General features: G+C 36.0%; 1 protein-coding gene across 1 annotated transcript in view; it reads left to right on the plus strand.

Annotated features, from left to right (window-relative positions):
* LOC107676058 (partitioning defective 3 homolog B-like) overlaps positions 1-25,204 on the plus strand; it is a 187,479-nt gene that overhangs the window by 84,034 nt on the left and 78,241 nt on the right. The window contains exons 10-15 of the mRNA XM_016470580.1: positions 763-948; positions 4,498-4,671; positions 11,104-11,233; positions 12,638-12,767; positions 13,615-13,727; positions 21,555-21,599. Coding sequence (XP_016326066.1) covers positions 763-948; positions 4,498-4,671; positions 11,104-11,233; positions 12,638-12,767; positions 13,615-13,727; positions 21,555-21,599 — 778 coding nt within the window. The remainder of the gene's footprint in view (positions 1-762; positions 949-4,497; positions 4,672-11,103; positions 11,234-12,637; positions 12,768-13,614; positions 13,728-21,554; positions 21,600-25,204) is intronic.

Here is a 25,204-nt window from a genome sequence, read left to right on the forward strand (position 1 = left end):
GATGCTGAAAATTCAGCTTTACATCACAGGAATAAATTACATTTAAAATATATTCATACAAAAAGCAGTTATTTGAAATTTGAATAATATATTGCAATATTACTACTTAAAAATACTTTTTTTTGATGAAATAAATGCAGCCTTGTTGGGCATAATAAACTACTTACAAAAGCTTTTTTTTTTTTTCAATCTTACTGACCCCTAAACTTTTAAACTGTAATGTTCCTTCATCTCAAGATTTTCATCTAACTACATCCATTATCTTATTGAAATGTGTTCCATGTTCAATACATGTTAAACTCTATCGACTGCATCTGTGACATGATGTTGATTACCATTGGCAATAATTTTGACTCATCTCGTAGTCTGTAAACGCAAGCAAAAATTACATGTGCAGTAATGCAGTTGTAGTCAGTGGGGCAAATCAGTTTCTAACCTTTATATAATGTGTTTTTTCTGGATGTTTTGTTTGATATTCTGTCTCTATTTGTTAAAATAAACGTACCATAAAAATTACAGACCATTCAGTTCTTTGTAAGTGGGCTAATTTGATATTCTGTCTCTATTTGTTAAAATAAACCTACCATAAAAATTACAGACCATTCAGTTCTTTGTAAGTGGGCTAACTTACAAAATCAGCAGGGGATCAAATAAATATTTCCCCCACTGTATGCTGAACTGGGATAAATGCTAAGATTTACTTGGTTTGGAAAGTCAGCTGAGATACTGACCTAAGTGTATGTGTGTGTGTGTTATTTGCAGAAAGGAGAGCCATCAGGTCCGCTTCTGTCTGAGGATGGGCGAGAGCAGCTGATGTTTGAAGTTCCTTTGAATGACTCCGGCTCAGCTGGTCTAGGGGTCAGTCTGAAGGGTAATAAGTCTCGAGAGACTGGAGAAGACCTGGGCATCTTCATCAAGTCCATCATCCACGGCGGTGCCGCACACAAGGTAAAGAGCAGCTCATTCATCCAGCGTCCAGTCATCGGAGAGCTTCAGTCATGAAAGTCCCTCCAATCCTGTGTATGTCACTACAGAATGGCATACAGTTCTGATTTAAATGCAGTTATATACTGCAGTTCATAATACACTACTAAAATATACTGTTGTTCATTATACATGATTAAAAACCTTTAAAAATTAAATAAATGCATTTACTATTATAAATATATAAACACAATATTGTTCATAATACCTTATTGTTTATGCAGCTTGTTAAAAATGTTAAAATATATTAGTATATGTAGAAATGAATGTTAGATTAATAAACTGAAATCAGTTAATGTTATTTTTATTAGTTTTAGTTAATGATAACAACACTGGTAAAAATTGTTCATTGTTTTTTTTCATATTAGCTATTGAATTAACTAATTTAAAGGGATAATTCACCCAAAAATGAAAATTACCCTATGATTTACTCACCCTCAAGCCATCCTAGGTGTATATGACTTTCTTCTTTCAGACAAATACAATAGGAGTTATTTTAAAAAATGTCCTGGCTCTTCCAAGATTTATAATGGCAGTGAGCGGTAGTCAAGATTTTGAAGCACATAAAGTGCATCCGTCCATCATAAAAAGTGCTCCACATGGCGCTGGGGGGTTAATAAAGGCCTTCTGAAGTGAATCGATGAGTTTGTGTTAGAAAAATATCCATATTTAAAACTATAAACTGTAATCTCTAACACCCCCCGTGCCGTGTGGAGCACTTTTTATGATGGATGGATGCACTTTTTTGGATTTCAAAATCTTGACCCCCATTCACTGCCATTATAAAGCTTGTAAGAGCCAGGACATTTTTTAATATAACTCCGATTGTATTTGTCTGAAAGAAGAAAATCATATACACCTAGTGTGTAAATCATGGGGTAATTTTCTTTTTTGGATGAACTATCCCTTTAAAATTATTTAAATTCAAATTGAACTTTTGGTTTACGTAATATTAATAAGAAATTCACAAAACAATATTTTACATCGATACGAAAATGCACATTGATAAGGCATAGTTTTCGGTCAAAGTTAATCGGTCCAAATATCGTCAGATTGATCTGTCTGTAACTAGTACTATGATTAGGGAAGCAATACAAACCTGGCTTATTATGTAGAATATACTGTGTTATGGTAATTGTGATTCACCCAAAGTGGCCTCAAACCACAAAAAAAAATGAGATGAATGATGAAAAGTGGCCTTTTTTGTAGCCTTTTTTTGTGGTTTGGGATATTATAGGTGAACCTCAGCAAATGCTGTTACAGAAATATGAATACTCCTCTCCTCTCCTCAATCAGTCCAGCCAGGCAGCAGGTATCGTGTCTGTGTATAGATAAGGGCACATCTACTGTCTCCTATCAGCAGTGTAATCAAGAGTGGGCTCGCAGGTGGAGCTGCGTCTCTGGCCCCTATCAGCACTCCAGTGGAGAGTGGGTTCAGAGAGCAAGCTGCATCACAGGCCCCCATCAGAGAGACGCTCAAAGAAGTAGATATTTTCAGAGGCTGAGCTCTTCATTTGACTTCTGACGTTCACCCTTATCACTCTCACTCGCTTTTCTGTTGCTCCTCTAGCATTTACACTCCAGGATTGAGATCAAGTGGGCATGAATTTTAAAAACGGCATCCAAATTTCTGGAATAAATTATCGTAATACAGTTATTCTGCCAGTTAATGAATTAAAACATGTCGTAGGCCATCTTGTGTTGTGAGCTTCCAGAGTGTCTGCATGAGAATATTTTCTCAAAAGATGGGCACAAGTGTTTGGGTCCGTTCTGCCGGAGACCCCCTCCCGGGGCGGTATCGGTGGTCTGCGGTCAGTGACCTCGCCCAGGGGTCAGGATCATCCGCTGTGACACAGACTCTCAGGAGTCTTTAGTGGCTCCAGTGGCTTTTAGCTGCTAATCTCTTTTGTTCCTCCTCAGCTGAGTTTTATTTAGGAAACCACAGCTGTGAACCTTAATCCAATTCATTCCGGCCCGGCCTTTTCACGCTAATGATATGCATCTGTAATTGTATCTGAATTCATAGTGGGATGCGTTAAACATTTAACAGTGAGGCTACACTGCATAAATGTTTTTAAATCACACTATAGGGCTTTAGTGTTGGGAGTAGCTAGCTAAAAGTAGCGGTGGTCCTAACTTAACTACATGCTTCAGTGTCACAATAATTCAGTCAGTGTCAAAAAACAAGAAGAAAAAAAAAAAACTTTTTTAGTAACAATTCCCCCTCCCAAATATAGTGGTGGTTAATTGAAAATAACATATTCAAAAGAACAATTAATTCACAAATCAGACTAAAATATCTTTAACTTTAATGCTGTATTTGGAACCTATTTGTTATTCTTAGTTAATTAAGTAAATAATATTAAATAATTAATTCATCTAAATACTACTGTGGATATATAGAATTATATTTCTTATTACATTTACATTTAATCATTTAGCAGACACGTTTATCCAAAGCGACTTACAAATTAGGACAATAGAAGCAATCAATCCAAAAAAAGAGCAACAATATATAAGGGCTGTGACAAGTACCGGTTAGTCTAATGCAGTACACGTAGTAAGGTTTTTTTTTTTTTAATAATAAAAAAAAAATATAAAAAGTTGATAGGAAAGAAATAGAATAGATAGAGCTAGTGTTAGAGGGTCAAGTTATTATTTTTTTAAATTCTAATTAAAAAGAAAACAAGTACAATAGACTACAAAAAGAATAGAGAACGCTAGTTTTAGAAGTTTTTTTATATTATTTTATAATATTATAGTGAAATAATAAAAATGTAAGAGCTTTTAATCTGATTAATCTGCCTATAACTAGTACTATGATATGATTTTTGTGTTACATGATTTAATATTTCATTTTGAATTCATTGTATTTATTGGTAAATTATATACCTTATAGCAAAAATGTAAATGGTTTTAATGTGGTTAGTCTGTTTTACTACCACTATGAATTGTATTTTTATTTATTTGTTTTTTTGTTTGTTTATTTTGTGTGCGTGTGTGTGTGTGTTTTTTGTATTTAATTTTTTTGACTCATTTTGGATTTTTTATATTTAATTTTAAATGCAAACTAAATTTATAGGTAAAAGATATATCTTTTATTTTAGTAAAAATTTAAGCACTTTTAGTCTGGTTAATGCATGTATAACTAGTACTATGATTTGTAGTTTAGTTTTTTGCATTTAACTGAATATATAGGTAAATTATATATCTACCTACTCTCTCTCTCTGTATATATATTAGTATTATAGTAAAAATGTATTTTTTGAGTTTTTAATCCATTAATCTGTCTATAACTAGTACTATAATTTGGGATGCAATAATCCAAATAATAAAACTAATAAACAAGTAAGACCTTTAGAATGATTTGCTCCTCGTTTAGGCAAGGTTTAGTGTAGCTACTAGCTGACAACTTTTTCTAAAGGTTTTTTTTTTTTTCACAGAGGTTAAACTTCTATAAATTCTCAGTGGCTTGTACATGTAACATTGGTGTTTGACTTCTTTTGTTTGCAGGACGGTCGCTTGCGTATCAATGACCAACTGATAGCTGTTAATAGCGAGTCTCTGCTCGGACGGTCCAACCATGATGCCATGGAAACCCTGCGCCGCTCCATGTCGACTGAAGGGAACCTCAGAGGAACCATCCAGTTGGTGGTTCTGCGTGCTCTGGAGCACTCGCCTGTACAGGTATGCCATGTGTATCACTACAGAACGCTTCCCCGCAGGGCCTCTGAACCCGAGTCCCTGGCTGTAGCCCACTGGTATCACCACTATCGGCATCACAGGCTCTCAGGTGACCTCTGAATGTTAGTTATTGTGCACAAGGAAATACACACATATGCTTTGGCTAAAAAGGGATAATGGTTTTAATATCCCCATGATTCTAAGATTTAAATTGAGCTTTAAAGTAATGTTGTTATCCTACAAGGAACAGAAAAATAGGCTTCTGGTTAAAAAAAATCTGTCAATAGATAAAAAAATTTCCTGGTTAAAAAAGCCAAACAGCCCATTTTCCTAAACAAAGCTCTTGAAAATATTTGATTGAGATGTCATTTGAGGCATTGCAGTGTTGTTATGGACATTTGGGGAGGAAGTCCTTGAAATGTAATCATTGTAGATACATTTTCTTTTGACACATTGAAGATTGTTCTTTTCCTTGTTTTTCTTTGACTTCATGAGAAAGCTCTTGTTGTTCTCTCCTGCTTTCTGCTTTTGTACTAACATTGTGCACATGCTTGCATTTTCATTTACTGTTTTCACTTATTAATAGAACATCTAATTGTCCGTGTCTGCTGTTCTTTTGCATTGTTTTTGTATGGCTGAAGTTTTCCTTTCAAATAAAATACTCTTAAATCTTTGCATGCACTCTGTTTCCTTTTAACCCTCTGGGCTTTTCTTCTTGGATCTTTTCTGTTTATTCTGTAAAGGGCATGTGGTGTCATTCATCTCTTTCTTTCGGTTATTGAGAGATTTATCCAGTTTTCACAGTCATGCTGTATTGAACTTGTTAATGTAATATGTACAATACGTTTAAAAGTTTGGGGTCAGTAAGATTTATTTATTTTTAAAGAAATGTATACTTTTATTCAACAAGGATGCATTAAATTGATCAAAAGTGACTAAAGACTTTTACTGTTTATTGCAAAATATATTCAAATAGAAAACAGTTATTTTAAATTGTAATAATATTTCACAATATTACTATTTTACTGTATTTTTGATCAAATAAATAAGAGATTTTGTTCAGAAACAACTTATCGACCCCAAACTTTTGAATGGTAGTGCTATACCAGATCAAATGAATATGAAATTAACAAAAATATAAAATAATAAAGTGGATATGAAGTAACCTAACATGTGATCATTATATTTAAGAATTAGAAAGCATGAAAAACTATTTCAAACAGTACAATTTATACCAAAATCTGAGAAGCACTGCACTTCATCGTATCAGTGCATGTCATTTGAGTCTACATTCTCATAAAGCTAAAATATGTCATGTAAACCTGTACATTTTCACTAAATATATGTTTGAGACATTTAATGTATATAATTCTACTCATGACTCATGAGTTTGTTTAGTTTGTGCTTGCATTAATGGCACACAAGCACATAAGTTTGGCCTTCTTTTAATTTTGTCAGTTTTACGTGTCTCTGTGTTTCAGGGGGTCCGCCATGTTCACTGGGGTCCCCCTTTTGTTAACGTGGTGGTAAGTTTAAGTAGTTGCCGGTTGGTGTATTAAACCTGCATGACGATATCTTTGATAATAGAGGTGGTTTCACATGAAAAAGAAATTGAGTCAGCTAAAACGATGTTTAATTGATAATGGATACGTTTCTGAACTCCAGTAGTCTATGGAACAATGCTGATCATTTCAGAAAATTGGTGTGTTTGTTATCTAGGCATATTTTTTGCATATTTTTCAGAAATAGAGTTATTCAGTGTAAGTTTTTTTCCCTTTCTATTATGGGAAGTAGTGTTAAGGCTAATTTATTGGGGATGAGAATCCATTTCCATGAGTCAGCAGCTCACTAAAATGTCAGTTTTCAGCCAAGAGATAATAGCAGAATCTTTTTTTTTTTTTTTTTCTGATGGAAGCTTTGCTTTCAATCCTCAGAGGTCACATTCTAAGGTTTCTGAATGCTTAGAAATAGTCAAATACAGCTGGGTTTGAGTTTGGAGTCTTTGTATCCAAGGTTAAACTGGGACGGTTCATCAATTCTGGCAGCTCCTCATCACCATCCAATGAATATGAAGACAAATAGTTATTGACTCCACCTTCAGCGGTCTGATTTTGGGTGGGTGGAGTGTTATTGGGGAGCATTAGCTTATCCTCATCCAAATCTGGTGGTGGAAGGATGGTGATCATGCGGGCGGTAATAGCGCTCAATAGAAGGTGATATGCTTCTGAGATGCATTCTTCATTAATCACATGCAGACAGAGCGATCAATATGTCATTAATCATTCAGAAAGAGCTGAGTGATAAGAGAATGAGTGGGAGGTTAGAGAATCAAAAGTGTTTGTGGACAAAACTTAATGGGTTGGTTCCTCAATTCAAGACAAAATACGGAACTTTTGATTAATTTTTTGATTTCAACATTTTAGTAAAAAAAATGTATGTATATGTATGTAAGTATAAGTTAGTGCTGTCAAATGATTAATAGCGATTAATCTCATCCAAAATAAACATTTTTGTTTACATAATATATGTGTGTGTACTGTGTATATTTGTTATGTATATATAAATACACACACATGCATGTATATATTTAGGAAAAATGTTTTGTTTATATATAAAATATTAATATTTATATATAATATTATATATAACAGGTGTGTTGCGTAATATTTTGTGAAAAATAAAATATATATAGAAACATTATAATTGTCTTTACGGTCACTTTTGATCCCTCTCATGCATTCATTCTGAATAAAAGTATTCATTACTTAAAAAATTATTTCAAGCTTTTGGACCCCAAACTCTTGAACAGTAATGTACTTTAGAGTGATTTCATGTGAAACCACCATCTTTGTTCCTCCGTCCTCCATGTTCTTCTCTTTCCTGTTTCTCCACCCAGTCTGCTGTCTAATCTCGTTACCTCGCTGGATCTCCTCTTACTCGGCAAGTTAATCAGATTACACCATGGGTTCCTTGAATAAAAGGCAAATTTTAGGTTTTAATGAAAGGCAGCCCGGGGCTACCCTGAGGGTCCCTAACCTCAGCTCACCCTCACTGCTGGCCGTGTGTGGAGGGGGTGGAGACGTCCGTGGGTTTAGGGTCTTGTTCCAGAGGCTGCTTTGTTGGTTCTTTGTCTTCGACTGTACACCCAAGCTCCCTTGTGATTGTTGTCTGATTAAGACGTGCAGCGCATAGCCTTTGAAGATGTCAGAGAGGTTCTTGTTGTGTGTACGTGTGTGTGTGTGTGTGTGTGTGTGTGTGTGTGTTGTGGAGGTGATATTTAAATGAATGAGAAAATGATCATGTTACAGACGTATTGACTGATGCAAAGAGAAATTAGACTTTGACATTGTCTTCAGATGCTAGTGTGCTGTGAATGCTTGTCAGGGTGTTGCTATGCAGTTGCTAGGGTGTTCTGAGTGGCGACTAATGCATTGTTATGCAGACTCATAGCAAATGCAGCGAACGACATCTCTGCAATTGCTGTGTGTTCAATATGCATTTGGAAATTAAGCATGTGCCAGTTATTTATTTATTTTTTTGTAGACAGATGATTACAGCTAGATTTGTAATGAGAAGCGTTTGTAAACTTGTTCTCACAGAAACTTAAAAGACTTTCCTGCAGTTTTTAAGCCAAAATAACATCTTTACTTGCGAGAGTTAAAGCCCTTAAGCTCATAAATATTGTAATTGTACTACTGCAATGTAAAGTAAAATAATTGTACAGTGAAACTTTTACAATAGTAATATATTTCTGTCTAATGATATTGAATTATTATTACTAGTTTTAATATTATTATAAGTATTATTATTATTAATTAAATTTAGATACTGTTCAAATTTTATGCTCTTAATGTTGTGTCAGTTTTCCCTGTGGTATATGCTGAATGTTTTTTTATCATGACAGCACTAGTTGATAGGGTATATATATATTTTTGCTCTATTGTTTGGGTGTTGTGGGTGGTTGCTAGGGCATTGCTATGCATTTATTTTAATACATTGCTATACGGTTGGCAAGGTGTTCTGAATGTTTCCAGCGCATTGCTGTGTTCTGAGATTTTTTTAGCACGTTGCTATGTGGTTGCTAGGGTATTGTAGGTGGTTGCCTGGGTGTTGCTGTGCATTTGCCGTGTTTTTAGAGTGGTTTAAATGTGTTGTTATGCAGTTGCTACAGAGTTTTGGGCTATGGTGCTGTAATGTGGTTGCCATGTAATTTAAAACACTGCTATGCTGTTAGGTTGCGAGGTTGTTCTGGGTTGCTCAAGGTGTCTTGAGAATTGTTATTTTTGTATAATTTTTTTATTAATAGGTTGATTAAGGCTAAATTTGTTCTCCTCAATAAATCCCACATTTTGAGACGTCATTCATGTGTGTTTAACAAATAGTGCTGCATGTGTTTTGCACCAAAGATTAGTGGTCAGCGGTTTGTTCAAATTAGTGTGAGCAATAGTAATAGTGATCCTTGCCTTAACAAGCCCCACTAATAAGGACGATGCAGCGGTTGGAGTCGGTGGGAGGTGAACACGTAAATCAATAATATCGACTGTTTAACTTGACTTTTCCTTTTTAGTTTCCCTCCGTCTGGATTCTTGCAGTTGCTGTCCCATCATTCTTCAAGTATCTTTTGATATTTTCCTGCCAGCTCTCAATTTATGTGTTAGACACATGCATATAACACGTCAACTGTTGTCAAGGCACTGATCACAGTGAAAGACAGAAAAAGTGTTGCTTAGTCTCAGGTTTTAGAGTCATTTTTTCATGAGAAACAACCTCTGAAGAGAAAGAGAGCTTGAGAATCAGTCCTTTGGTCCATTGATGATTCCTGTGCGTCCTGTAAGACAGCGAGCAGGAGGCAGATGACAAGAATGACATTTCCACATGTAAAGAGTCATCATCCCCACTAATGACTGTCCTCCAACTGAGGCTTAACGCCGGAACAAAAGAACAAGGCTTTCATCTGTTTTTCGCAATGCGGAATAGTACGGTGTGAATGCATTTAAGCACACTTTGATATGGTGATATCCTAATACCTTTCATGTCCATCCAGTCAGTCTGGGCTTTTTTTTTCTTTTTTTTTTACCGTGAGTAGCGTGTTTGTGTGTGTAGCATGTGGTTTGTATGACAGTATAAAGTATGGCATTCCCCCTCGGGGTTGTAGACACCCAGACGGTGACAGCTTTAGCTTCTTTGTCTTCTGAGAAGAATCCATAAGGACGCATCATTCGGTGGCCTCGCGTCTTCATATTGACACGTTTCCGTATCTGTCTTGACTAGTACTCTCTGAAGGGAATGCCTTTGGCTTATGAATATTCCTAACTATGTCATATGGTTGCTTTTATCCATTTGTCATTTACAGTTCCGTTTCAGCATTTTTCCCCCCAGTATTTATATTATATTATATACATATACCAGGGTTGTTCTCTCACAGAAAATCTTTTTCTTTTTTAGTATCTACAGTTTTTCTTGTAAAATGTGCACAATTGTACGCTACCATTCAGCAATGTTTTTTTTCCCCAAGATTTTGTCTTGTATGCTCGCCAAGTCTGCATTTAATTGATAAATAAAAATATCTAAAAAAAAACAAAAAAAAAAACAGTAATATTGTGAAAATTATTATCATTTAAAATAACTTTTCTTTTTGAATATATTTTAAGATGTAATTTATTTCTGTGAGGCAAAGCTGATTTTTCATTACTCCAGCCTTCAGTGTCACAAGATCCTTCAGAAATCATTTAATATGCTGATTTGTTGGTCAAGAAACCTTTCTTGTTAATATCACTGTTGAAACTGGTTGTGCTGCTTAATATTTTTGTGTAAATCATGATTTTTCAGGATTCTTTGATGAATAGAAAGCTCTAAAGAACAGTATTTATTTGAATGTTTTATAACATTAGAAATGTCTTTACTGCCGCTTTTGATCAATTTAATGCATCCATGCTGAATTAAAGTATTAATATCTTTTGAACTTTTGTGTACTTTGCTTACATTCAGATACGAAGCAGCAAGACATGTTGCGCAACTTTTGATGGCAGTAAAAAAAAACACAAAACAAAGTGTTTATTATGAGTATTTACTCTCCATATTTGAATATACTTGAATGTAAATTTCAATGTGTGTTTCAGGGAAGAAAGGTCAAGCAAGTGTAGAAAAAGGTTAAGGATAAGTAAACAACAGAATTATGATTTTTGTGTGTAATTATATACAGTACACCCAAATCACGTCCATTTCCTTAACCTTGTTTTCTGTGCTGCATGGCAGATGTTCCACTTGTTGACTTTCTGACTGCATGAACCCAATATGGGAGTTGGTCAACATGCTTTTGAAATGTCCATATTTGTTGTCAAGACTTTTTCCCAATCAGCATCTTCCAGATCAATGTTTCATTGCTTTTTTGGATGCTAAAATTAATTCTCTACAACTTTTCACCCTCTTCTTTAGGAAAATCAAGAAAGCAGTCAAACTGCCACCAGAAACGACTCTCCTGTTCATCATCTTCCTAACAGCAACCACACCAACAGTTCCGTACCACCATCCACAGCAAGCAGTCGTATGTACGAGCCTTCTTCTGGTAAGTACACACTGCCACTGATTAAATTGCTCTAGGTCGTGACATAAAGTTGCTGTACTATTAATTCCTACTTCGCAGTCAGCTGCAGAATCCAACTGCATCATGTGGTGGATTCCATTGGTGGTCGCCAAATCATGTCCTGTGTGAATGCATCTTAACTTGTTGATTGCTTTCTTAAATGCACACCAAATGATAAAAGTAATTGCTTTTATGTAATGTTAAGTGCTTTCATCCAAATTCTCTCACTGTCAAAGAAACAAATGAAATTGATTAGTGCTCAACAAAAGAAAGCATGAGCATTTGTTCATCATCAACACCATGTGAAGAGTGCTTTGCTTCTCTGTAAGGGGAAAAAATGAGTTCATTTTCTCTGTCGCCTCATTTTCCATGCCAGCGTAGCTTTCCATTAGCTTTTTCGACTTCTACAAGTTGGATATCTGCCCATCTCATCAATAGGGATGAAAAAGCCAATGACGATATTTTTGCTACATTCCCTTCTGCTTTTATGCAACGCGGCCTGACCTTGAAATCGTTAAGCTGATGAAATGGATTCTAAGTGGGCCTTATTAGCATACTCGCAATTGTGCTGAGTGCTCGAGAACGGCTAACAAACTGTTTTAAATTCACACTATTCTTTCCCGGCGATTCTCCAGAGAGTTGCCGTGCCAACACAAAAGGCTTTTTTCCGTGTTTTTTGGGAAACCATCGTTTACTGATTAGCGTCTCTTGTCCGTCAAAGTATGTGACTGTACTTTAGTCGCACAAAGAGGGATGTGATATTTACACACATCTCATTTCAAATTCAGATTGCTTTCCACATTCGCTGCAGTTAGATTTGGTAGAATCTGAAAAATTGAAAACACCTAACTCGGCGTACAAGTGTAGTTTTAATCACATGTTTTTGCCAGCACCAGCATTAATATTTCATGTCACTGCATATATATGACACAGTCACTCTGCACTCGCTTTACGATAAATGGCTAAATGGTGGAAGAAACGGGGACAGTAGTGCAGAAAATTGAGTCGTAATGGAGATATTTCAGACTAGTGCTGCTAACATTGATCAGAACGTTGTGTGGTCATTGAGAAAGGTCTCAATGTGTTTCTCAGACGTTAGATGATTCAAAACTCAGTGAACGTGGTCAAGTGTGTCTTATTCCCCATAATGGAAGGACTTTCATTCAGAAATAACTTACCCTCCTGTCATTTTAAACCTGTATGACTTTCTATTTCTCAGTGGAACACAAAATTATATTGTACATTACTGTTTCCCATACAATAGAAGTGAACTAAAAAACTAAAAATGACAAAAACATGAGTCTTCTGTAGCAAAACAATGGCTTTGTGTGACGAACATAAGCTCTAATAATGGTATATAACTTTAAAACTCATATTTCCAAGCAGCTCTGCACGGATCCCATGGCGGACGACAGGAACTTCTGGAGGAAGATTACGATGAAGACGGTTTCCCCCCTCCACCTTCTGATCTGGACCTGCTGGAAACAAACCCTCCGCACAAGCACCAACAAGATCGGTTAGTTATTGTGCTCAAAGAGTAAAGTTGGAGATAATACATTTCTTATCGTGAAACCAAATAATCTGGTACTTTGATCAGTGCTCAGTATTGTGTCCTGAAGCCTTGTTTCAAAGTCTTGAAAACACAAAGATACCATGCAGAAGAGTTATTTATGCCATTATCTAGTTGTACCATCAAATATTCGGTCAAATTGCACATTTTATCCACGTACACTTACATATTTGTATACACACACAGAGAAACATTTATTTACAGGATAAGTGGACATAAATGAAATGAATGTTGGTTGTAAATACTTTGTCATTCAGTACTAAAACATATCAGTAATTAGTTCAATGTATATTATTGCATATTGAATAATTGACTATTTTATCTAATATTTCTGTGTGTTACACTACCGTTCAAAAGTTTGGTGTCTGTACGTTTTTTTTTTTTAAATAAATTCAAATGTAAAATCATTTATGATGTTACAAAAGATCTCTATTTCAAATAATTGCTGTTATTTTGAACTGAAGCAGCACAACTGTTTCAACATTGATAATAAGAAATGTTTTTTTGAACAGCACATCAGCATATTAGAATGATTTCTGAAGGATCATGTGACACTGAAGACTGGAGTAATGATGCTGAAAATCCAGCTTTACATCACAAGAATAAATGACATTTTAAAATATATTCAAATAAAAAAAACAGTTATTTGAAATTATAATAGTATTTAAAAATATTACTATTCATTCAAAAACATTTTACACCCAAACATTTGAGAGGTGGTGTGTTTTTTATGCTTATTATAGAATCAGCAGAGAATGCATAGCTTTTAAAAAGTGTGATATGTGTCTTGTAGGGCTGAAATGGAGCCTGTTTCATATATGATCCACCCCACCAACCAACAAAACCCTCAACGACAGAACAACCCAGATTACCCCACCAACAAGTCCTCCAAGAGCATGGATTTAGGTATGGAAACACACATACACCACCTCCACCAAAAACTACCTACAAAATAATCTAAAAAAAAAAAATCTCTACTAAGATTGTACAGACTCTGTGCTGATAATGACTTAATTTCAATACAGAGCTATTGCAGTGCATTTAGCGCTTGGTTAACTTGGATTATGGGTGGTTAGTGAATAAGACAGGTTTTTGAGGTGACATATTGTGCATTAAAGCCTTATAGACGAAGATTAAAGGTTATACTGAGACCTAGAAGACCTTTTTTTAAGATTTTGCTCTGTATATCTAAACACAGTGAAAACGATTGCAAAATAAAGCCCTATAGCTACACATTTCCCAGTATTAGCCACGGATGACCCCGATAACTGATCCTCTCTTTTCCATCACCGTCAGAAACATGAGGGATATTTCAGTGCTCCACAATGGGAAGTTTTCGCCCGTTTCCAATTACATATCATTAGGGTGGAGTATTGGCTTCAGCGCCACTGCCACTGCGCTAATCTACTCACTGCTGAAAGCTGATTGGTTTTCATTACACACATCTCATAGTGTCGTGCTTTACTGTCATCTTTTATCCCTCATCCAGACTTTTCTTCTCTATTTATTTCTTTATCTCTCTCTCTCTCTCTCTCTCTCTCTCTCTCTCTCACTTTTGTTTTGTTCTTTAAGTTACTGTTTTTTCTGTGTACATTTTTTTTATTAATTATCATTTTTCTGTATAGGCCTTGTGGTCTGTGGTTCAGTTGCTGTTTCTTTTTATCCTTTTTCATTTCTTTTTGTCCTTTTTTATTTCTTTTTGATAAATGTGTACACTATTTAGCTTAAGCTGAAAAATTGAAATCTAAAAATAAAATAAAATAAATGTCCTTAGGGGAAAAAATACATTAGCATTATGTTACATTTAAAATAAAAACATTACTTACAAAGGAAAGGAGTATTATTCTTTATGGGTATATGTTAAAATATAATTTTAATAAAAAATCCATACATTTAGAATTTACTGTGGTGCATATATGTGATTGCCTATGTTTTAAGGTAAATTAATTTTCTGTTTCAAGGCATAACTTACAAAGGTGTACGATGTATGCAAATTTCATCAACGATTTCCATCAAAGTGATTGTTTTTGGACGAGTTTTTGGGTAATGGATTTCCAGTCAGGGTCATAGCTAATGTGACTGAAGGTGGGAGCAATTTCAGACGTTTACTCTAGCATTATCTGCCGTTAGCGTAATACAGGTCATTTATATCCAAATGCAAAAATAGCCAAAATATGTATTATTAATCTTAATTTACAAACATTCTACAAACCTTTACAGTAATCTATCCATCACCCAAGGGTCCAATTTTCTTATCTTCAAGGCACGCAATTTCAGTCTGGCTAATGTTTTCCTGTGTTATTGCGAAACGTTGAAAGACAAAGGTTTTCCTCAGTCAAGCGTGGTCCCTGTGAGAGGTTTGGCTGGAGTTCTGGAGGCTAGCGTTTGGAGTTCAGAGTTTTGGCTCAGCTTGGGTCTCTCTGAAAGAGGTTTATTCTGCCAGTCGCATCATTAGCAGCTGTATGTTTTTCTGGGCAGGAGTTCATGTGAAAATGCTCTTAATTTCTCATTTGCTGATTGCTTTCAGGCCATTTACCTTTACTTTTATGCAGAAGTATAACACACCAGCCAAATTTGGTCTTATCAGAATATGTATAACTAGATTTTTATTTTTCTGCATAATATTTTAGTGAAAAAAAAAAACACATTAAATGCTAAAGTGTTTAGGGTGGTTGCCAGGTCATTGTTAAACAGTTGCTACTGACTGGTTTCTAGGATGTTTGGGGTGGTTGCTAAGGTGTACTACATGTTGCTGGATGTTCTGGATGTTGCTGTGGTGATTTGGGTGATATCTAGGCCATTTTGCATGTTGCTAGGGTGTTTGGGGAGGTTGCTGAGGTATCGCTATTAGAGCCCAACCGATATGTTTTTTTGGGGGGCCGATACCGATATTAGGGAGTAAAAAAATAACGATACTGATATATCGGCCGATATTCTTTATGTTCAGGTTATATTTAGTACAGTATAGTCAAAAGTTTGGACACACTTCCCATTCGTGTGTCCAAACTTTTGACTGGTACTGTATATAGAATACAGTATATAGCCTACATAAACAGAATATATATACATAAACACATTTTTTGCAATGATAACTCAAATGTGGTGATCAAACACTTATAATGATGTGACAAACATAGGCCTATGTAGTGGAGGCAGGGTATTTAACAATTTAACAATAAACTTTATTATTCAAAATGAGTCTGACATCAGTGCACTTAACAGTAAACTTCCCTTCACTTATTATAAATAACTTAAATAACACGAATAGAACAAAATATATATAACTTGAATTAAGAAATTAAACAAGGTAACTGTGTAGTTGCCAGTAGCAAACAATGGAGCGCGCTCTGCTGGACAAACTAAGCAATTACACCATTCAGAAGCATTTAATCTGCGTTATATGTTCTGTAAAAAAAAATGTTCATATCGGCGGCATATTCGCCGATACCGATATATCGGCGACATGCTCATATCGGCTAACCGATATATCGGTCGGGCTCTAATCGCTATGATGTTTTGGGTGGTTGCTAGGGTGTGCTGCATGTTGCAAGGGTGTTTGGGGTGTTGCTAGCATTGTCAGGGTTGTTTCTAAGGCATTTTGGGTGGTTGCTAGGATGTTCTGGGTGTTGCTGTGTTGTCTTGGGTGGTATCTAGGGCGTTTTGTATTAGGGGTGCTCCGATCAGGAATTTTGAGACCGATCACAGAAAGCAGTATCTGCCGATACGATCACCGATACCGATCTTTTTAAAGCCTTCTTTTTATCATGTAGAATTATTTATAGTAAGACTTCAACCAGGAATTTTAGACATTTATTCAGGGCCTGAATTTCATTTTTGAAAATGAATTCCCCTCTTAGGTGACTCTTGTGAGAGAGGATTTTTTTAACTCTTTCTCCGCCAGCATTTTTGAAAAATGTTGCGAGCCACCGCCAGCGATTTTGATGATTTTCACTAAAATTTGATGGCCTCCAGTATATTTTGCTGTATGAATATTTGAATTTGAATCAGTTTTATTCTAGCTTAAAGCATTCTTTTTTTATCAACACTTGAATATAGGTAAGTTTCATGAAAAATGCATAATTTTGAGCAAAAAGGTGAGAAAATCAAATTTTTTATCAAAAACTACATCTGGATAATATTCAGAACGATTATCAAAGCATAAATCCAGTAAATCGCTTCCATCAATACCTCCAAAGCTTGCACAGACATATACCACTTCCTGGATCAACATTTTAGTCTGTAACATTATGCAGTTTTCATTTATATGCTGTCTATCGCTGATGATCGCATTATTTTTCATATGCATCTGTTTACATAAGAGATCGCTAGTTTTTCCATCCTGTTCACGTGTGTTTTTGTTTGGGAGGTTTTGCACTCGTTCAGAAGATGCGTAATAGCGCCCCCGAGTGTATATCAGTGAAAACACAAAAAGCCGTAAAAACTCGTCTTTGGGGGGGAAGCGTTTTCTTGTAAAAGACGAGATAACTCGTCAATGGCGGGGAAAGAGTTAATTTGAGGGGTGGAGGGGGGCATTTTTTAGATATTTTTCAAAAATATATATTTATCTTTTTATTTATCTAATTTATTTTTTGTTTTTACAATCGTGCAATTGTTGCACAATAGCATTATAGAGACCGCCGATCAATCATCCCAAAGCGATTTTCGGCCGATAGTGATTGGTAGCCGATCAATCAGAGCACCCCTATTTTGTATGTTGCTTGGGTGTTCGGGGTGGTTCCTAAGGTAATGCTCTGCTATTTTGTTGATTGGTGGTTGCTAGGACATTTTGCATGTTGTTAGAGTGTTTAGGGTTGTTGTTTGGGGGTTCTGATGGTGCTGTGGTGTTTTGGGTCGTTTCTAGGGCATTTTGCATGTGGCTATGGTGTTTTGGGTATTGCTAGGATGTTCAGGGTTGTTGCCATGGTGTTGATAAGGGATTCTGGGTGGTTGCTAGGGTGCTCTGGCGTTTGATGTAGTGTTTTGAGTGATTGCTGAGGGTGTTTGGGATAGTTGCTAGGGTGTTCATTGTTGCTTGTGTCTTCAGTATGGTTGCTAGGGTGCTCATTGTTACTTGGGTGTTAAGGGTTGTTGCTAGGGTGTTCTGACTGGTTGCTAGGGTGTTTGGGGTTTTATTCTTCTGTACCTATTTTTTCATCAGCCCCGTCTGTGTTCTCACATATGTGTCCATATGTACACACACGCGCGTTAATCTACACCGGCTCGCACAAGTCTCTCTTCCAGTGTTATTTCTCTGCTGGGGAAATTGAGCTCATAAAAGATGAAAAGGCTTATTTAAGAGAAATTGCAGTGTAATGAAACCCCATTATTGTATCCCATGGTGCAATGCCTGTGGCAGCAGCTGGTTTTCACTGCTCAATCCTGTTTGTGCGGATTAGTCTCTCTCTCTCTCACACGCAGAGACACACTATCTCGTTTTCACCACTCACACTCAGGCTCACACACACTAATAATTCCTTGTTTTCCTCCATGGGGTGCTACTATCTTAGATGTGTCATTGTGGCTTACATAGATGTAGTCGCACATATGCACTGCAGAAAATTTTATTTTTATAATTGTCCTTGTTTTGTTTTCCACAAACAAAACAAACAAAATAACAAAAACAAAACAAAACCCTAAGCATTCTAAAAACCAGATTACGAGTCAAAACTGAAGTTGAAAATATATTTTTCAGAGAGTGCGTCTCAAATTTAAGTGTATTTGGACTGCATTTTGCGTTATTGCTACATACTGTAGACTATAGAGAGTTCTAACATCTGTGATCAGATAGATTCTTTTGAAATAAATTATTTTATTTAGCAAAGATGCATTAAATTGATTAAAAATATTGCTATTTCAAATAAATTGTTCTATTCAACTTTCTGTTCATTGAAGAATCCTGAAAAAAAATTATTACAGTTTCCACTAAAATATTAAGCAGCTCAACTGTTTTCATAATTTCATCATTCATAATAATAATAAAAAAAAAGTTTCTTGAGCAGCAAGTCAGCATATTAGAATGATTTCTGAAGATTCATGTGACACTGAAGACTGGAGTAATGATGCTGAAAATTCAGCTTTGCCATCACAGAAATAAATTACATTTTAAAATATATTCAAATAGGAAACACTTATTTTAAGTACCTATTTTAATATTGTTTCACAATATTACTGTTTTTATAACTGTTGTTATTTTTAAAACAATAAATGCAGCCTGGGAGAGCGTAAGACACTTGTTTCAAAAGCTGCTGTAGACAATAAAAAAATATATCCTGTTTTTTTTTCTTTGTTATGAATTTTGCTATGTGTGCACAATGTAACTTGAGCTGTTTGAGTGTGTGTGTGTGTGTGTGTGTGTGTATATGTGTTTGTGTTATATGTGTGTAGTTGTGTGTTTATAGGCAAACCACAGATGTTCTCAGCTGTACAGAAGCGTAACTGACCTTGCACAGCCTTTCCTAATTAAAACCAAGTGTGGCTACTTGCAGGAGGAGAGAGAGATGGAGCTAGACCCATACATCAGAACACATGTGGAAAAAGTTAGAATTAAGCAGAAGAGATTTCTACCAATCCAATGTATTATTCTGTCAGTTTCTGTTTCTTATAAAGGTTCAATTTAGAAGACAAATGTAAGTCATGCTAGGACTCATACGCATTACAACAGCTTATTCCAGGTTAAATATAGCTTAAAAATCCTATAAAATAAAACTTGAAATAGTTCACCCAAAATGGAAAAATTTGTCAGCGTTTACTTGCCCTCATATGGTTCCAAACCTGTATGAGTTTATTTCTTCTGTTGAACACAAAAGAAGATATTTTGAAGAATGTTGGTAACCAAACCTAGAGCACCTAGAGACGACCTCTACAGCCCTGAATAGGGGCTTTCGCACTGGAGGAACCTTTTCATAGTTCCTTGAACTATTGGTGGAAGTTCCCGCTTTTTGGCGTGTTCGCACCGCAGGAGCTAGGAACGTATTTTAGTTCTAGGAACTCCTTTTGGGGGAACTAATGGCGCTTTTCCACTGCATGGTACGGCACGGTACGGCTCGGTACGGTTCACTTTTGGGGGGTTTTCCACTGGGTACAGTACCTGGTACCTGGTACTTTTTTTAGTACCACCTCAGTTGGGGTTCCAAGTGAACCGTACCGTTACCAAAACGTGACGTGTAAACTCTGCTGATCACGGATTGGCCGGAGAGAATCGTCACTACCTGCATCACTGAACTTGCGACACAAACACAAAAGAACCGCTAGATTTAAATCAGCACAGCCAGCGAAAGATCAAGCGCAACTGTTTTGAACGAGCGCACCTTTTTTTTAACAACCAAAAAGTTTTGTTGTCTGTTGCGGAAGAACAGACGTTCCTCTCGTTGATAGCAGAGGAGCGGATCCAGCGAGAGCTTGATGGGGCTACGCGAAATGAAAAAGTTTTTTTTTAGGAGTCGTGGTAGTAGAGGCGGCACAACTATTATAACGACATGTGAATAATCCCGCCCACTCTAAAGCGGTACTGAACTGCAGTGGAAACGCAAACCGTGCCGAGCCGAACCGTGCCGTGCCGTACTGAGCCGTACCGAGCCGAGTCGTACCACGCAGTGGAAAAGCGCCATAATTTAGCTCCTACTTCAGAGTAGGGTCTAAAATAGTTCTATAGGAACTAAAGTGTACGCTGATTGGCCAAACGAAACACCAGCTACCGGGCATTTTTAAAAAGCCATGCAAACATATTTATTCCATGAACATAGAAAACAGCGATAACGGCATTTGCCTGTTGTCTGCAGTGTTGTGTTCTTTTCTCAGCCTCGATGATACTGCAAATTGTCATAGGAGACAATTTGCAGTCCCCCCCCACCGACTGTGCCTGGTTTCTCCCAAGGTTGTTTTCTCCATTTTTGTCACAGATGGAGTTTTGGTTCCTTGCCACTGTCGCCTTTGACTTGTTTAGTTGGAGACACAATTTCCTGCAGTGTTGTTGACTTGATTGTACAGACACTATTGGAATAGAACTGAACTGAGCTGGATGATGACATCACTGAATCAACGATGAACCGACTTTAAGTGAACAACTGACTGTTTTCTATTGTCCTTTTGCATTATTAGCACACGTTTTTTCTGTTTAACACTGTAAAGCTGCTTTGACACGATCTGTATTGTATAAAGCGCTATATAAATAAAGGTGACTTGACTTGACAAACAGTTGCTGGTAGACATTGACTGCCATAGTATATTTTTCACATACTATGAAAGCCAATGGCTACCAGCGACATTCTTCAAAATATTTTGTTTTCAACTCATGCAACTTTGGAACAACCTGATGGTGAGTAAATGATGCCACAATTTTCATTTAGCTTGAACTGTGTCTTGAAGTTTCGTGGCTTATACCCTAATGTAAAAAAGAAGCCTAAACCAGCATAAGACTAGGTCAGACTAGGTGACCATCTAAACCAGCTTGTCTAAGTTGGAAGACTAGGCTAAGACCAGCTTAGTTTAAGAAGTCTTTTTTCTGCATGGTAGTGCATATCTGTTAGCTTTGAAGCTGTTTATATGCTAACGTCAACAAAACCAACTTACAATAAAAGCACAAATGCATGCAAATGTTTAAAAAGTATTACAGTAACACATAATTTCACTTGTTAACGTGACCTTGTTGTGAAATTACATCCAGTCTGGAATGTCCATTGGGAGACACAAATGAGAGTTTGACGAGCTGATGGATGTTTTGTTTGTGTGTTTCAGTAGCGGATGAGAGTAATGTGGCCTCCATTCAAGGACATAGATCTGGTAAGAACTTGAACACACACACACACACACACACACACACACACACACACACACTGCACATATTAAAGCAACATGTCACATGAGAATGTGATTTTACTATGGTTAAGGAGTTTTATAAGGCATGTTAAGGGGAGTTAGTTGGAGCCCTTTTAACCCTGGTAAAATGTAATTTATTTTAATGAACAGCAGCAACAGAAATATGATAAAAGATGCCAATGTTCAATACGTAATTCATTTTATTAACAAACAATAAGTAAGCAATTGCTCTGCCAAGTTGTATAGTTTATCAGCCTCGCAACATCAGTACCACCATACTGCTTTAATAGCCAGCATCTCATTTATGGTCAAATGCTACAAGGCTGGCCCAAGATCAAGCATGTGATCTGTAAAGCGCTGTGTTAGTTGACTCACAGGCCAGTAATCTGACTCCAGATCAGTGGCTGTGTCTCAGCCAAGTCAAATGAAGATAAACGGAGGGCGACTGCTGGCCATTTGTAGCCTGTCAGTTGAGGTGAGAGAGTGAGTTGCTGCAAGGAGTGATTGTGTTAGTGGAGGAAACAGACAGACAAAGTGAAAGCAGTGACCACAGACACATGCAGAGTCCATTCCAAAATTCTAGTTTTCAGTAAAAATAAACTATGATATAACATTTTCAATCTTGACAAATAGCTTTGCAGATTTTTGAATGGGACTATATTTTATACTTTATATTTATAAATAAATAAATGTAATGTGAATATAAATTCAGATACAGTATAATTTTATAGTTGTAAATGTGTGTGTGTGTATAATATATATATATATATATATATTAATAAAAAAAAATAGTGTGTTACATTTATAAATATTTATGTAAATTTATATATATATATAGAGAGAGAGAGAGAGAGATAATCTAAATTTTTTTTAATTTATATTTGTAACATTTTATATATTTATATACACAGTACAAAACTTGACCGCAGATGAACTGTACACACAGACACATAGCATTGGATCATAAATTAAGTAATCAAAACCACATGCACACAATCGAGACTGAAATTTAGCGGCGCTCACAGCATGTGCATGCATAAAAAACACACACAGTCAAATTTACATGCATAGTCTACACATGATACTTTTGTATACTTCTCAGGGGTCGGGGACAATGGTAAATACATGGAAGGCTGATTGGAGTGTAATTTTACAGATGTGGGATCCGATAGATATTGACAGGCTGCAGGCTGTTGTGCTGACGCACTCATTTTTCTCTCTTTCCTCTGGCACGCTGTACGTACGCCAGAGTCCTTTATATGCTCTGACATATTTCATTATTAGGATGGTCTTGAAAACGTGGCCGCTCTGAGTTTAATCTGACTAAAAACCCCCAGCTAGTGCCGGCCAAACCACTGCGGTACTCCAAGACCTCTTTCTCTCTCTCTTTTCTTGCATCTGCTTTGCAGTAAACGCAGCATTTTTTAAATGTATTTTTCCTGTAAATTCACAATCTAGTCCAGCATTATGCAGGCCCTATTATTATTATTAGGTTTTTACACTGTCTGCTAACTGTTTTAGTAAAAATTAATGGGTTTTTATACATTTTATAATTTTATAATAAAAAAAGTTCTAGCACAGTAATATTGAATTATGCTACAGTTTATTCATAATGTTGAAGCCAAATGTATTGCGTATGCTATTGAAAATCAGCCTAACCTTAAAGGGGTCCTATTATGCTCTTTTACAAAGTCTTGATTTTGTTTTGGGGTGTACTAGAACATGCTCTCATGCTTGGTGGTTCGAAAAACGCATTATTTTTCACATAATTTACATTATTACAATACCTTTATCCCCAGGCTGGCACAAACGGCTCGATTAGTTCCGGCTTTGATGAAGGTCCACCTTCCGAAAAACAAAATGTTAAAAAAGTGAAAAAGCATAATAGGACCCCTTTAAGCAACCTCAAAAAACATTGCACTCATGTGATGTTCCCTTCATGGGAAGTCATAATTCATATGAAAATTGTATCCTGGAAACCATAATCCATTATTTCTATAAAGAGTTTATGAAAAAAAGTGGTTGTCATACTTTGCATGCTTGTCTCAACCACTAAATAGCACCATAAAGAGAGTTTGAGGTGTTCTGAGAGACCAAGTGAAACGCGCTTTGGTCATATTAAGCTTTAGATAGATTTTATTGTGAAAACCGATATATGAAACATATAGCTGATAGCCTGAAATAGTATGCTTTTTGAATGTGTGTTTAAAATTTACACAAACACTTACACATAGGGTCCAAAATGTTTTGCTTTACTTGGTAATGGCAGGTAAACTGAGAAAATGTATTGAAAATGATGAAAATTAGGAAATATGTTCTATTCCCATGAAACTCTATTCTGCATTTTGTATTTAATTTTTATTTAATTTCATTTCATTTCTAAGTTTTCTTTACCTAATATCAATTTCTTGTCTTCTAACCAGATTTAAACTCCACCACTCACAAAAATGTACATACCCATAAAAATGTGCTCATCATATTTTCTATTTCACTAAATCTGCTACTTTCCAAGATCACGTTTACAACTTTTCTTTTCTTTTCTTTTCTTTTCTTTTCTTTTCTTTTCTTTTCTTTTCTTTTCTTTTCTTTTCTTTTCTTTTCTTTTCTTTTCTTTTCTTTTCTTTTCTTTTCTTTTCTTTTCTTTTCTTTTCTTTTCTTTTCTTTTCTTTTCTTTTCTTTTCTTTTCTTTTCTTTTCTTTTCTTTTCTTTTCTTTTCTTTTCTTTTCTTTTCTTTTCTTTTCTTTTCTTTTCTTTTCTTTTCTTTTCTTTTCTTTTCTCTCTCTCTCTCTCTCATGCTCTTTTTTCCTCTACCCATATTTAGGCTCTAATCTATAAAGGCCGATCTCAAAAAAACGATCTCAAGCTGATGAGGATCGAGCCATCAGAGGATTGGCATGACATGCAGCGGCACGTCTCAGTCTCTGTCCGGCACGGGTAAAATAATTATAATGCTTAAGGTGATGTACAATTCATATTTCTTCATTAAATTACTTATGAAGTAATTTGAAAACCTTATGTGAGACGTAATTTCACAAACAGCGTGAGTGCATCACTGTGCACTCTCTCTCTTTCTCTCAAAATGTGCAAATGGCTTTAAATCACATCGCGTCTGCACTATAAGCAAGCTGCACGCTGCACAGTTGACACAGGAATTTACACTTGCACAATCGAGGCAGTGTCGCATCGTCACTAAAGTTTATAAACGATTCAGCGCTCGCGCGCTCTCCTGGAGACCGTGCGCTCATGCCCACTCGCTGCGCACACACATAACGCCAGGTTCGCATTATTCCGTTTGCAACATGGATTTTGTAGTAATTACACCATACATTTTTTTTTTTTTTAAATAGACTTTTTTAAGTCTATTGTGTCTATTGTGTAACACATAGGCTATGGCTTTTTGGCTAGGTTTACAAGAAAAGAGCACTTTTACATAAACAAAGCAATAATTTTAAAGTTCTTTATGAACCACATGATTGCTTGTAATAAAAAGTTAAATCCAAAAGAAAAGGCAGTAGAGCTGACTGTTTCTGTCAATGGTAAGTTTTAATTTAGAATGTTTGTGATAACGT

Source organism: Sinocyclocheilus anshuiensis, unplaced genomic scaffold (assembly GCF_001515605.1).
Source record: "Sinocyclocheilus anshuiensis isolate Anshui unplaced genomic scaffold, SAMN03320099.WGS_v1.1 scaffold1744, whole genome shotgun sequence".
Classification (NCBI taxonomy): domain Eukaryota; kingdom Metazoa; phylum Chordata; class Actinopteri; order Cypriniformes; family Cyprinidae; genus Sinocyclocheilus; species Sinocyclocheilus anshuiensis.